We start from the raw sequence: 13252 nt of genomic DNA, 5'->3' as shown, positions 1-13252 counted from the left end.
TACTTGATGGTAAATATCAAATTTTAATTCTCGTAAGGAATTATGGAAATGAGTTTGGTGATTAAAATAGTGACTCGCAAATTCTCGCAAATAACACGCTATCGTTTGATACTAATTTCAAAGTTGTAGGACAATATGGGTGGGCCAACTTCACGGTCGAAAATTGAATTTTGTGGGTAAAGTGTCAACTCGCAAATTTTGAAAATGAACTCGCAAATTCTCGCAAATCGCGACGCATCATTTGGTATAAATTTCGACATTTTTGAGCGACATGGGTGGGCTACGTGAACTTGGCCCTCCAATTCTTATTTTTTTTGTAGCTCAAAAACGGCCAACTCGCAAATTCTAAAAGTGGACTCGCAAATTCTCGCAAACTTTTGGTGAAGATTTTGAACCGCTAAGCCAAAGTGGGTGGGCCAACTTCACGCACGTCAAGTTGTCTGTTTCAATATTCATAGTTGAGCGTAATGGTGATTTTAATAAGTTGCTGGCACTTATTAAACGTTCAACATCAGCACTATGAGGTTCAGCAGCTGCCACTCCCGCCAACATTGTACAAACATTTGGAAATGTTGATATTGGTTTAATAAGGTTCATTTTTCGTAATCCATATATATTTTCCATTGATATCAATTCATCATACTCCAATGAAAATTCTTTGAAATCTATGTCTGCACCAAAAAGTTGAACATTTTATACATTTTTAACTAAAAATAATTATTATTAATTTCAAATTTGATATATTTTGTCATAATTCGAACTTTAAATGGAAAAGATACTGTTGAAGAAAATCTAAGCGTTTTTACTGTCCTAAAAAGGTGACGACAGCCACACAAAAAAAAAAAAAATAAAAAAAAACACATTATTGTAAAATCAATACATTCATGATATGAATCTCAGATTCACTAAGGTCTCAGAATCTTATAGTAATTCGTGTTTCAAATTATTGTCAAAGAGTAACAAATCATCGGGTCACAACGAAAAGGTTCCAGACACATGCTATAGATAAAATATTGTTTTATATTTACCTGAAATAAACATCTGAAATTCAGAAATACTATCAATATAATAGCGTACAATATAATTTATATTTTACGGGTCTCGATATATTTTCCATAGAGGCTAAAGAGCCACATATTGCATGTTAAGGAGCCGAATGATCCTGAACCCTGACCTAGTAGTTATAGTACCTTAGCAGATAAATGAAGATTTTCAAGAAGAAAAATTTGATACGTATCGGTATGGAATAGTTACGTACCGGCTCGTATCGAAGTCTGAGTCCGATACGTATCGCTTGTATATTGCACATGTAACTTCTTGAACTAAAATTTCTTCCTTGAAAATCTTGAATATATAGTGGTACATAGTAAGTGTATATCATACATATAACACTTTTTTTTCAAACAGTGAAGAGGGCGTAATAACACCTTACAAAAATACGGCATATAAACCAGGTTTTGTACTTCCAATAACCTGGGTTACTGAAATATTTTAAGTATAACCACCTATAGTAAAAATTTTAGGTAGAAGAGAATTTTATCTATAACCATAAGGAGCCTGATTTTTTATATTATACATTGTATTATAGAAATAGATTCATATTAGAATAATTATCAATTTTATTAAGTAGACAATGAATCAATTAAATAGATCTGATTATAAATAAAAACGTTTTTATACTTAAAATTCTATCAAATCGATACTTGTACATTTATATAATATAAAAATTGTAAAGGGGACGGAGTGGCCGAGCGGACTAAGGCGTCGGTTATGACGCACACCGGCGCTGGTTCAAACCTCAGTTCACGGGCGGCATTTTTCTTCGGGCAAGTCCCAAGTTGCCAGGCTTAATGATCAATGAAAAAAAAAACAAATATTAACAATACTTGGTATTATTCTAATTGATTTGGAAATTAAACTATCATTGGCGATTTTCTTCGTTTTCTTATATTTCCAAATATTTTACTCGAGTTCATAAAAAACATTTTTAAGTCAAAATGATTTGTTTTTCCTAAAACATTTAAATAAATTCCTAATACAATAAGTGATCCAGCCCAAACATATCTAAAACAAAAAAATAATATTATTATTAATAACATTAATTAGTAAGTAGCAAAGTATAAGTTAGCATTAGTAAGTTTCAGTTTATATTATTTTCAAATATTAAATTTTCTTACTGAAAAGTGAATGGCTTTGAAAACAATAAAAATGATATCACTATTGTTACAGCTTTCCGACACGTAGTCACAGTTACAGCAACTAAAGCCCCACAAGTTCTGATTAAAGCAAGTACAGCTTGAACTCCGAAAAATCCAGAGAGTGAAAAGAAAAATATGTATATATAAGTCACTGGATTCTACTAATAGAAAAAAATTAAAACAATATATTATATAACTTTAAATTAATTTCTATATTTCAACCTGAATGCAGAATTCTGTCCCATCTCTTAGTTGTCCACTCACCAATAATATAAAGAACAAATATACAAATCCTATTAAATAGGAATATAAAACAATTTCTGCATTGGATGCATTATGTTTTTTCATCATTTTTTCTTGAAAATTACCTATAAGTGCATCACAAAATAACGCAGAACTTATCAAAATTATACCTAAAATAGAATATAATTTGTTATATTAATATTTACAAAATACCTAGTATAAAATATTACTATGAAATAAGAATACAATTTACCTATAAGATTGAAATCTGGTGAAACTTTATTGTCAGCTAAAGTAAATAATATCAATCCTGCACACATACATGATGCTGCTACTATATCAACAACTTTATATACTTTTTGCTGTACTAATATTCCACCAATCATAACTGGTATCAGTTTGCAACACTTAAATATAACTTGTGTCGGGTAATTTAAGTAACCAAGTGAGGCATTTGAAAACCCCATTGAACCTAATAATATCAGTCCCAATAAAAGATACAAGACTAGTGGTATCCTGAAAATAATTATTATAAAATGAAAAATAATAATTTATATATTCAGAAATATTATGAGTATAAATAAGACATGCAACTAATTTTGGTTTTCAAAAATAAAATAATATACAGTTTATTAAATTAATTTTAATGTACCTACATACTAATTATTATGTAAATTGTTTGTAATCCTTCAATTAAAATTGAATTGGATCTAAGTGTTAACATCTTTCATAATTTCATATTATCCACAATCTCTCTATATACATAAAAAATGTATGTAGCCGACTACTTGCAGTGTCCTTTATGCATTCCTAAACCGTTCATCTGATTGCAATGAAATTTGGTAGAGGTAGATTAGATCTGGAGAAAGAAGATAGTCTACATTTTGTTTAGAGAGAAGGTAAATAAGAGGTCCAACCCGGGGATGGTCTCAATTGCGATAGGCCTGTGTATTTTAGTACCAAATGTATCAAGTTCGAACAACTGTCTTAGCGGACCAATTTTTTGCATATTTTGATACTAGTAAAACTATACTTACTTAAGCACCACGCGGGGTCCACAATCTATCGCAGGTAGAATGCCTAACCGATAACACAATACTTGCATCACAAAAACCTAGCAAAAAGCAACACATTGCCGTGTGCAGATAGTACCTATCTTAATAAATATAATGACTGACTTAACAATGTATAATAAATAAATTACCAATAAATCGAAGGAGAAAAAAAAATTGGTTTTCTAAATATTAGGTTTATGTAAATAGGAAAAAACTTAAGTTTTTCATGTTTTGTTAAGTAATACAAGTTTTTATGTAGGTTTAGGTATTCAAATCTTATACATTTTGTATGTAATTACCTTCGTTGTGTATGATTGAATTGACTCTCTATTAATCCAAATATTGAATAATTAAGAAACTGCACCAAAGTCAAATACCATCCAAATGGCTTAAAACCTTTAATTGCAAATATTGCTTCCTAAAAATAAAATATTTAAATATGATAAGGGCATACTAAATAAAATTATAAAATACAATTTACTTGTAGGTATCCATACGGGATAAAAAAAATGAACACTACAAATGAACAAATTAAAAATTGCCATAATTCAGAAAAATGACCGATATCAACCCATAGGAGTTTTCTCGATGATTCTTCTTTTTTATTAGATAATAACTCTGCATTACCAGAATCGTTAATGTAAATTTTGGCTTCCATTCAATTATACTAATGTCGAGCGTTTAAATCTAAGACAAGAACATTATTAATATTAAATATTTTTTTATGAACAATAAATTGTTCGGTATAGACTCTAATAATAATTACTCTAATTAATAATTTAAATGATATTCATTAATCAATAGATGGGTAAGACTTCAAATAAAAAATACTTAATCAGACGTTACCTAAATAAATAAAACAATTTGCTTAATTTCTAGTGTAAGGATTTTAAAAGGCATTTGTGATTAAAATTATAAAAACAAATACAAATTAAGAAATATACTATATTATTTAACTAATAAGTAAGGTAGTAATAATTAATATCCATCACAAAATAATAATTTTACAAATTATTAATTAATATATTATTATATCATGTTAATTCAGTAAATTGTTATTTGTTAATAAATGGGCATGTGGCCAGAATGCGAATTGCCACTTGCCAGATAACATCAGATCATCAGATAGTAGATACTCAGAATCCAGTGGCGACGTCTTGCTGGCAGTTTTTTAAAATATTTTATATCTGCGGTCGGTACCAAAAATACAATTTTTTCTATCACTGCGCATTTTCCCCAGACTTTGCAACAAGTCCTTGGCAGAAACCATAAAGTAATATTACTCTATGGCAGAAACAGATTCCTATATGATTGTAGCATAGAACATTATTGATTGTAGTGGCAATAACATTTTTTTCCATGATATTAGTTTTTCTTCCAAGTCTGGAGAAGTATAAAATATGCGTGCATAAAGTTGCGGTAATCTAGGCTCTAGACGCCTCTAGTAGTCTAGTGAGCTGTTGCCGAGTTGTAGCGATAATGGGTAATGACTGTTTTGTCGTGATATTTACTAATTTAATATTTTAAAATTTGTTGTTATAATGCCACTATTATTAAGATGTCTTAATTCGTGAATAATACTTAATATCTTGTCGTAATATATCTATTTTGTTATGCTTAGTAGTCAGTACTTAGGCACTTTATGTAAAATAAATTTATTTATTTTTTGTAGTAATGAATATTGACAACTTGGAGTTGAACGATAAATTATATTGCTTAGTTTTTTAATATATTTTCATAGTAAGTATCTATGTAGTATATATTTTTAAATCCAAATAATTCTGATTATTTATTATTTTGTTTTAAGGTGTGTATAAATTATACCATATCGACTTTATCTTAATAAAACCTTTACTTTACAATCCGGAAGCCAAGCTATACAGCTTACCATGATGTCTGTTAGTAAATTTCGTGAAGAATTGAAGGTAACTACATTTTTATCAGAAACTAACTTCATAAATACTTAGTGCTATATTTTTATGTTTTAGAATATTCTTATAGAACCAAATACCACAACAATTACTTCTATTAAAAAAATTGTACATGAAAACAATTATTTCAATCTTAGGTAATTTAACTATAGAATCTAATATAGAATAAATTAAATAATGTTTATTATAATTTATAATCATTATCACGAAAAAAATTTATTTTTTTCAAATGTAACATTAAATAATTTAGGATATTTACGAAAATGTTTTCATTGTTTAATTAGTGATGCAGATAGACGTTCAATACTAGATCAAGTTTTAAGATGTTATGTTTTAGACATAGTATTATCAAAACCACCAAATTTATATGATGTTTGTAAGATGTGGACATCATTTACAATTGAACTTGTACGAAATGAAATGTGTACTGCTATAATGCCAGTAGTTATATTGTCAGATATGTTTGATGTGACTACTATGGATGTTTGTGAAAAAATGTTTGATCATGTGGAATCTAATGTAAATGTTCTTAAAGAGCCTCAATTTTTTATGGCATGCAAGAACAATTTATTACGGATGTGCAATGGTGATATTTAATTTTTATTTTTTTTTTAATATTTAGAAAATATAACTTATTTTCAACAGAACTGCTTATTTAAATAAATTGTTAAGGGGGCAATTTTGGTTAGGGAAAAAAATTAATTAATTAAATCAATTACAGGGAAAAGTCTGTGATATTAAAATATTCTTAGTTAGAAAACAAGACATTTTTAAAGAATAAGTAACTTGTATTAATAAATTTATGATTTATGAATGTACCATTTCAATAAAAAATCAGTCTGCTAAAATATTGAATAATAGTGCCAAATAATTTAGATAAATAATCAAACATTGAAATATTTAAATCCCATTTAGTGTTCTTAATTTTTAAATATCTAAAATGCTAAATGTATGACTAGTGTATACTAATATTATTCACACAATTTGAAGTATCTAATAATCTTTTAAATCTTAAGTAAGAATAAAGATAGCATCAAATAGCCATATTAATTTATAATATAATACCATGTATGTTTATCGTTATATAATATAAAGTTTTTAGTTGAAAACTGATTTAGCATAAATATTTTACCTTATCAGTTAGATCCCCCCTCCCTAATCGGTATCTATTTTTATTTGTTTAAAGATTCCCTGTCATTGTCATCAAAGTTTATTGATATTTTATATTATAATATAATTATAATTGTAAATAATTTATTTAATACAGAAAAGCAAAATTAAATACATTTTTATGGACCCCCTCCCCCTAGCATCAATCCTGTCCGCTTCCTTATGTTTTATATTTCTATTGTAAAATTATTTCACAGATACTAATATTAATATTGCTATTTTATTTTAGATCTTTTACGTCGTTTATCCAGATCACGAAATACAGTCTTCTGTGGGCGTATTTTATTATTTTTGGCCAAATTTTTTCCTTTCTCTGAACGCTCAGGTTAAACCATTTTTAATATTTAAACTCGTTGTAATTATTTATTTTTTTATTTATTTTTTGAAATACAATAGGTCTCAACATTGTAAGTGAATTTAATTTAGAGAATGTAACAGAATATTTGAATGAAAATCATTTTGATCAAACTGAATGTATGCCAGATTCAATTCCTGAAGATGAAGCTAAATCAGATATTGTAATTGAAAAGTATGATTTTTAGCTATATCCTTACTTAAATACATTAATGTATAGTAATATTTAGGTATTTTATAAATATATTTTTTTTGTTAAATAAAATGTCGTGCTTAGAATATTAACTTATTATCATTTTTACAGAGTGAATGTCGATAAAAATCTTTATTTAAAATTTTGGTCATTGCAAGATTACTTTAGGAATCCTAATCAATGTTACAAAACAGAACATTGGAAATTGTTTATATCTGTAAGTTACCATAATTTTAAATAATCTAATCACTAACATAGTGCCTTAACTATTGCAAAGGACCAGGTCTGTACAGTATTATGAATAATTATACTTTTTTTTAATTTAGCATACAGATTTCATATTTTCAACTTTTCAAAGTCATAAGTTGGAACATGTTAACCGAATGGATAATGAAAGTGCCGAACAAAATATGCATTACTTTCCAAAATATTTGACAAATCAAAAATTATTAGAATTGCAATTAAGTGATGTAAATTTTAGGCGTTACATTCTTATACAATTTTTATTGCTGTTCCAGTATTTAGACGCTCCTGTCAAATTTAAACTGTTAGTATAAAAGTTTTGTAAATCTAACTATTTGTATTTAATAATTTACAACTTAACTTTTGATTTTAGTGATAATTTCAAGATTAAACCAGAACAACAAGAATGGATTAAAAATTCTATTACTACTATATATGAACTAATTAATAATACACCACCTGATGGTGTCAGATTCTCTGAAGTAGTAAAGAATATATTACAGGTAATATGTTCACCATTTTATATTTGTTATTCTAATTTGCATAATCTCATGGAAAATATTCAATATTTTATACTAGAGAGAAGAACAATGGAATAAATGGAAAAACGATGGTTGTCCAGAAGTAACAAAAAGACTACCTACAAGTGATCAAAGTGATATGCCTTCGCCCAAACGAAGACTTAGAAGAAATTTAGGGGATGTTATAAAAAATATGACAGCTAATAACAAAGTTTTTCTTGGAGAGTAAGTCATTATTATTTATAATTAACTAATGTTATACTTTAAGTATCTGTAATTTAATTTAATGTTTAGCCCTGATTTAACCAAGCTATGGAATTTAAAGCCAGATAATTTAGAAGCTTGTAAAGGACCAGAACGAGATTTTTTACCATCATTTGATTCATTTTTCCAGGAAGCATTTGAGCAATTGGATCCAGAATTGTGTATTGAAAGTCAATACAAGTAATTCAACAATTTATTAATTATAATGTATTAAACTATTTATATTGGTACTATACTCTATTCATCGAGAGTTGACCCACTTGCTCAACGAAAACTGGTCGCAGCCGCGCAGGTTGGGCCCGTCTTTGGAACGCTAGTGGTGATCGTCGCCAGTAGCAGCTGCCTACTGCGACAAACACATCCGACCAATCTCAGACCGCTGGTCGCCTACTCAGGGGGTCTGAATGTTCCGGCGGCTCAGTATGCATGCACACAAGTGGGTCAACTCGGTGAATAGAGTATAACATTTTTAACTATTAAAGTAATAATTGTTTTCTTAAATTTTGATTTTACTTTGTTTTTGACAAATAATCTAACGTATAATTTATATTAAATCTATTTATATTTTATTTTAGAAAAGTAAATGATGGCAACTTTGGATGGCGTGCACTAAGACTATTAGCTCGTAAAAGTCCACATTTTTTTGCTCAAAGCAATAATCCTATTCATAAATTATCTGAATATTTAGAAAATATGATTAAAAAAACAATGAGCAAAGAAAAAATAGTAAGTATAATATTATTTATGTTATGTTTATTTATTTAATGCATTGATAATATTTTAATTATTAATGCGTTCACTGCGTATCATTTGAGTATACTTGTCGTGTTGCTGAAAAATGTATGTTCACAAAAGAATCATAAAAATTGAAAAATTGATATATCAGTGTACGACTTGCATGTGTTTATGAAATAATAATGGTTATGGGAGACGCTAACAAAAAACAAAAAGTTTTATTGTAATGTTGACCAAATTGAAGAGCATTCAATAAAAAGGTATGTGACACCAATTGGTGTCATTCAACCTAATATGCAAACTATGCAAAATAATGCCATTTGGTGTCATCCGCAGTGAATATGTAAACTAAGAAATAGTTAGAATAATATAATAGGAATAAAATATTAAATAACTTTAATACCTCAATATTTGTTTAGCCCATCAACCAAGGTTCAGATAAGCATGTATCACCAAATAAAGAATTTAAAAAAGAATCTGTAATTGAATCAGAAGAAGTTGATATCTCTGAAGGAATTCAAGATGAGAATGAAAACGAAAATAATATAGAAGTGGAAGATAAAAATAAGATTCCTAAACAAATTATTGATCAAGTTGCAGCTGCAATAGGAGAAAAATGGAATATACTTGCTGAAAAACTTGGGTACCAGCCAGATGAGGTAACATTGTAAACATGTTTAATTATATATGTATGGTTTCTTAAAAGTATTGAAACTTAGCTTATTACTTATCAATTTTACTAATTTTCGTGTTCAATATAAATTATAACATATTATGCTAAAATGTATATGTGTATCATGGGTGTTGGGTTTCAGAGAACTATAGTACTGTGTGTTTTGTTAGAAATTAGTGTCAATCTGTGGTAATTAAATGTGATTTCTTTTATATTCTAGCCATTGATGTTTTTTCCCCTAAGACAGCTGGTTAAACAAAAAATAATAAATATATTATCTAGTACTACAATATTGTTCTTATAATATATAATTCAATATTATAATCTTAATAATTATTTTTTAGATTGAGTTTGTGAAAACAATAAAAACTACACCTTTAGATCAAGCCACATATTTACTGGAAGTGTGGGTTGAAGATGCAGAAAATCCCAAGCCTGAAAACCTTATTTATATTCTAGAAGAGATTCAATTAATTGAAGCAGCAAATATCCTCAAGTCATAACATGCAATTTAAATCTTATAATATTGTATACTGAATATTTAGTACATTTAAAATAATTTTGTATTTAAGACTTGTAAAAATAACTTGGTTTTATTTTTTTTTAATCTATGTTTCATATATAAAATAGCACTAAGTTAAGCACTGCTTGTTTAACTGTATAAGACTTTTTGAAGTACTAATAAAAGAACCAAAATCAAATCTCCAAGGTTTATTTAAGGGTTGGCGATATTTCTAATTTTGATACCGGTTATACGGTATTTTTGTTAGTAATCACCGGATATCGGTGAATTTATACCACAGACCACAAATTAAGATGACAACTGTTGGAAATTGATGACTTGAGAGCAACAACAAGATATCTCCAAATAATATAATTTTTCATGAGGCACTTAATAATGTTTAAAAATTAAAAAATCTATATTTCGAACCAACTTCAATTCGGATAAGTAGTAGCCAGTGAAATATTGTCAAATTTGTATGCTCTTAAAATAAAAAAATAAAACTTGAAGATGTCTTGTTGTTGCACAAGAAATAATTACTTATGATGAATAAATTATGTTGGTGTAACAATCACTAAAATAAAAATCGAACATCGCCATTTATATGATATTTCTATATTTAACAGTCGGATTTATCTGGCTGTTGCATCAAGCAATGAAGTTTTTTTTTCTTGATAATTTATTAATGTGCAATTAAAAATTCATGTTAACCAAAATTTGAAGATATCTTGTCGTTGCCCTAGGTCTTTAATGCAGATATAAATGCCATTTCAAAGTCTATATCATAATTTGCTGCACGGGGTTTAAATCTAAAACTAATGATTTTAATTTTTGAAGAACTTCAATACACGAGTAGTGAGTACTATTCACAGTCAATGTCCTAAAAGGTGATTACAGATAAAAAAATAAAAAATAAAAACATTGTAAAATCAATATATTCAAATGTATTTTTTAAAACCATAAGTGCAAATAGGGGAGGGGGCTTAAGGGGCTAAGCCCCTCCAAAAATGACCATAGCAGCCCCCCCCACCAAAAAAAAAAAATTAATATGTCCTTCATTTTGTTTTAAGCTTATTCAATCAATATTATAAAAGTAAGACTTAACTACTTAAGCCCCCCCAAATCCCAAACGTTATTTGCGCCTACGTTTAAAACAATAGCAATAAAACCACGATCAAAGAACATAACGATTTATGAATAAACATCCATAAGTTTCACCATTTAGATTGTAATATTATCATTATAAAAAATAAATAAATTAAAAACCAATAAATTCGATATAATATTATATATTATGTATTATCTATGGCTAATGGCTGTACGTCGTGTAATAACCACGGATATAGATACTATGGTTGAACAACGAGCAATAATATGACGGCGCCAAATGTTCTTATCAAGTTACATAAATACATAAATAGTATCCATACAAAAAAAGTCGCGACATACTAGCGCTCCACCGTGGGTAGGTAGCCCGGCTTGGTTACCGTAACTTAATAGTAGTTATAGAGGGCGCTAGTAAAACGCGACTTTTCGTCGGGATTGATAAGAACATTCGGCGCCGCTCAGCGCTTTGATCCAATATGGGCCGTCGTGCAACCATAGTATCTATAATCTATATCCGTGGTAATAACGACATCACTATACTCGGGCCAGTTGCACCGTCTCTGATTAATGTTATCAGCTGATTAAGCTTAATCGAAGTTTAACCGTAGACGGTGCAACTGGCTACTCATGTCTCATTCGCGCATCCAAAATTCCAAATGACCGAGATCCGCGGTTCCGTACCCAAATTTCTCCCACTCTATCACCTAGTTGCCGCCGTAAATACCCACATTCAGTACGCGGCGACGGTGTTGACGGCCAGTGTTTTAAAGAATTTAGTGGTGGGAATGCGCGAGAACGGACGAATTTTGGTTGCCGCCCGAGTATACTGTCCGATGCGCATTCTGGCGGATGCGGTAATTCCGGATCCGGACCATGATTTTTCATTTCGGTTTTTTCTGTTCGGGGGGTCATTCCACTATGATGATGTTCAAAGTTTTTAAATTTTTAACAATCGTGCACTCTGCAAATCGCAATATTTTTTGATAAAAATGTTCGATGAATCAATATTTTTGTAAATTTATTACTTCTGACAATTTATTGAGTAGGCGTTATAACAATTGAAAAGCTGTAGGTTTTTCACTACATTTTATGTAATACGTTATGTAAGGCGTGTAATATATTACAATTTAAAAATGCTTATAAATTGCATACAAATTAAAATATTGTAAAAAAGCCAACGTAGAGGCTAACAGGTAATATTCTTAACTTAAAGTCTGATAATAAGTGAATCACTTTGATAGTAACTATAAACATCCACACACGGTTTGTTAATAATAATTATTAACAATTATTGTTCTGCTCACGAGTCACGATGTCGGATGTAGACAATACGGTGTATTGAACCACACCGATTACCATATTAGGTATCTATCTACATCGCACTTCTGCACGTCTTCTGCGAACGTAAATTTGCTATGGTGCGCGTGGGGGTGGGTGCCGTGGGTCATAGAGAGAAAACATATTTTGTTGCACTGACATCCTCTTGATTAATCACACATTAGAGCTATAGATTTTTCTGGTATAAATTATTTAATTGCGTTAAATTTGGTACCAATATTTTTGTCTTGATGTGGAATTTTATATGTATATTTTATACTTATATATCTATTTACATGGCTACATTATACAATTGCTAATATAATTCTACATTATTTGTATAAGCACAGAACAATAATTATAGCATAAGTATAGTAATTAGTAGGTATATACTACATATTTTAATATTTTAATTATATTTACCATATTTTACATAATATTATTATATTATTTTGAACTCTGGTGGACCACAGCCATAGGCGCAATTTGGGAGGGGGGTCTAGGGGAGCTTATCCCCTCCCTTTTTATTTAAGCCCCTGAAGTTTTTAAATATATTCATTCTTAAATAAACCTAATAAAAAAATTATGCCGGTCTGTGTTGATTTTATAAATTTAGCCTCCCAAATCAATTGTCCAAATTGCGCCTATGACCGAGGTGGGGACGCGAAGGTTCGTTTTTCCGGCGTTATCCGCGCACCAGTATTTTGTTATCTATCTAGACCACGGTTATCTACTAGTAGATAACC

The 13252-nt window shown here is 29.2% G+C and overlaps 2 protein-coding genes across 5 annotated transcripts; one reads left to right on the top strand and one right to left on the bottom strand.

The window, feature by feature from the left end:
* Positions 1 to 447: 447 nt before the first annotated feature.
* LOC100162308 (adenosine 3'-phospho 5'-phosphosulfate transporter 2) lies at positions 448 to 4769 on the bottom strand. Of its 3 annotated transcripts, XR_003839144.1 has the most exons (8): positions 4601 to 4769; positions 3978 to 4183; positions 3796 to 3914; positions 2695 to 2957; positions 2421 to 2611; positions 2178 to 2356; positions 1259 to 2064; positions 448 to 671 (listed from the first exon to the last, which is right to left on the bottom strand). XR_003839144.1 is itself a non-coding variant. In XM_008185959.3 (7 exons), the coding sequence occupies exons 2-7, from the start codon at positions 4152 to 4154 to the stop codon at positions 1914 to 1916; spliced, it is 1080 nt and encodes a 359-aa protein (XP_008184181.1). In that variant the 5' UTR covers positions 4155 to 4183; positions 4263 to 4769; the 3' UTR covers positions 1600 to 1913. The 3 variants fall into 3 exon arrangements, 2 of the variants coding, with proteins under 2 accessions (XP_008184181.1, XP_001950740.1); XM_008185959.3 differs by lacking the exon at positions 448 to 671 and having other exon boundaries at positions 1600 to 2064; positions 4263 to 4769; XM_001950705.5 differs by lacking the exon at positions 448 to 671 and having other exon boundaries at positions 1600 to 2064; positions 4343 to 4769.
* Positions 4770 to 4880: 111 nt separating this feature from the next.
* On the top strand, positions 4881 to 10281 carry LOC100160269 (THO complex subunit 1). 2 transcript variants are annotated; one of them, XM_001950732.5, is made up of 15 exons: positions 4881 to 4979; positions 5169 to 5236; positions 5304 to 5421; positions 5485 to 5564; positions 5712 to 6013; positions 6827 to 6922; positions 6994 to 7126; positions 7256 to 7361; positions 7471 to 7691; positions 7761 to 7890; positions 7967 to 8133; positions 8203 to 8352; positions 8748 to 8898; positions 9327 to 9566; positions 9925 to 10281. In XM_001950732.5, the coding sequence occupies exons 3-15, from the start codon at positions 5386 to 5388 to the stop codon at positions 10081 to 10083; spliced, it is 1971 nt and encodes a 656-aa protein (XP_001950767.2). In that variant the 5' UTR covers positions 4881 to 4979; positions 5169 to 5236; positions 5304 to 5385; the 3' UTR covers positions 10084 to 10281. The 2 variants fall into 2 exon arrangements, with proteins under 2 accessions (XP_001950767.2, XP_016660810.1); XM_016805321.2 differs by having other exon boundaries at positions 4953 to 5090.
* The last annotated feature ends 2971 nt before the right edge of the window (positions 10282 to 13252 follow it).

This window comes from Acyrthosiphon pisum, chromosome A1 (genome assembly GCF_005508785.2).
Source record: "Acyrthosiphon pisum isolate AL4f chromosome A1, pea_aphid_22Mar2018_4r6ur, whole genome shotgun sequence".
In the NCBI taxonomy this organism is placed as follows: domain Eukaryota; kingdom Metazoa; phylum Arthropoda; class Insecta; order Hemiptera; family Aphididae; genus Acyrthosiphon; species Acyrthosiphon pisum.
Note: the sequence above shows the minus strand (reverse complement) of the source record. Positions and strands in the feature narration are given on the sequence as shown.

What these genes read in the sequence shown, in the direction of transcription:
- LOC100160269 (XM_001950732.5), top strand. Translation starts at nt 5,386, where the DNA reads ATGATGTCTGTTAGTAAATTTCGTGAAGAATTGAAG. An exon ending in AATTTCGTGAAGAATTGAAG is followed by an intron (nt 5,422 to 5,484) that starts GTAACTACATTT and finishes TTTATGTTTTAG; the next exon opens with AATATTCTTATAGAACCAAA. An exon ending in TTGGGTACCAGCCAGATGAG is followed by an intron (nt 9,567 to 9,924) that starts GTAACATTGTAA and finishes ATTATTTTTTAG; the next exon opens with ATTGAGTTTGTGAAAACAAT.
- LOC100162308 (XM_008185959.3), bottom strand. Translation starts at nt 4,154, where the DNA reads ATGGAAGCCAAAATTTACATTAACGATTCTGGTAATGCAGAGTTATTA. An exon ending in TTCAATCATACACAACGAAG is followed by an intron (nt 2,958 to 3,795) that starts GTAATTACATAC and finishes AATTATTTTCAG; the next exon opens with GATACCACTAGTCTTGTATC. An exon ending in GGACAGAATTCTGCATTCAG is followed by an intron (nt 2,357 to 2,420) that starts GTTGAAATATAG and finishes TTCTATTAGTAG; the next exon opens with AATCCAGTGACTTATATATA.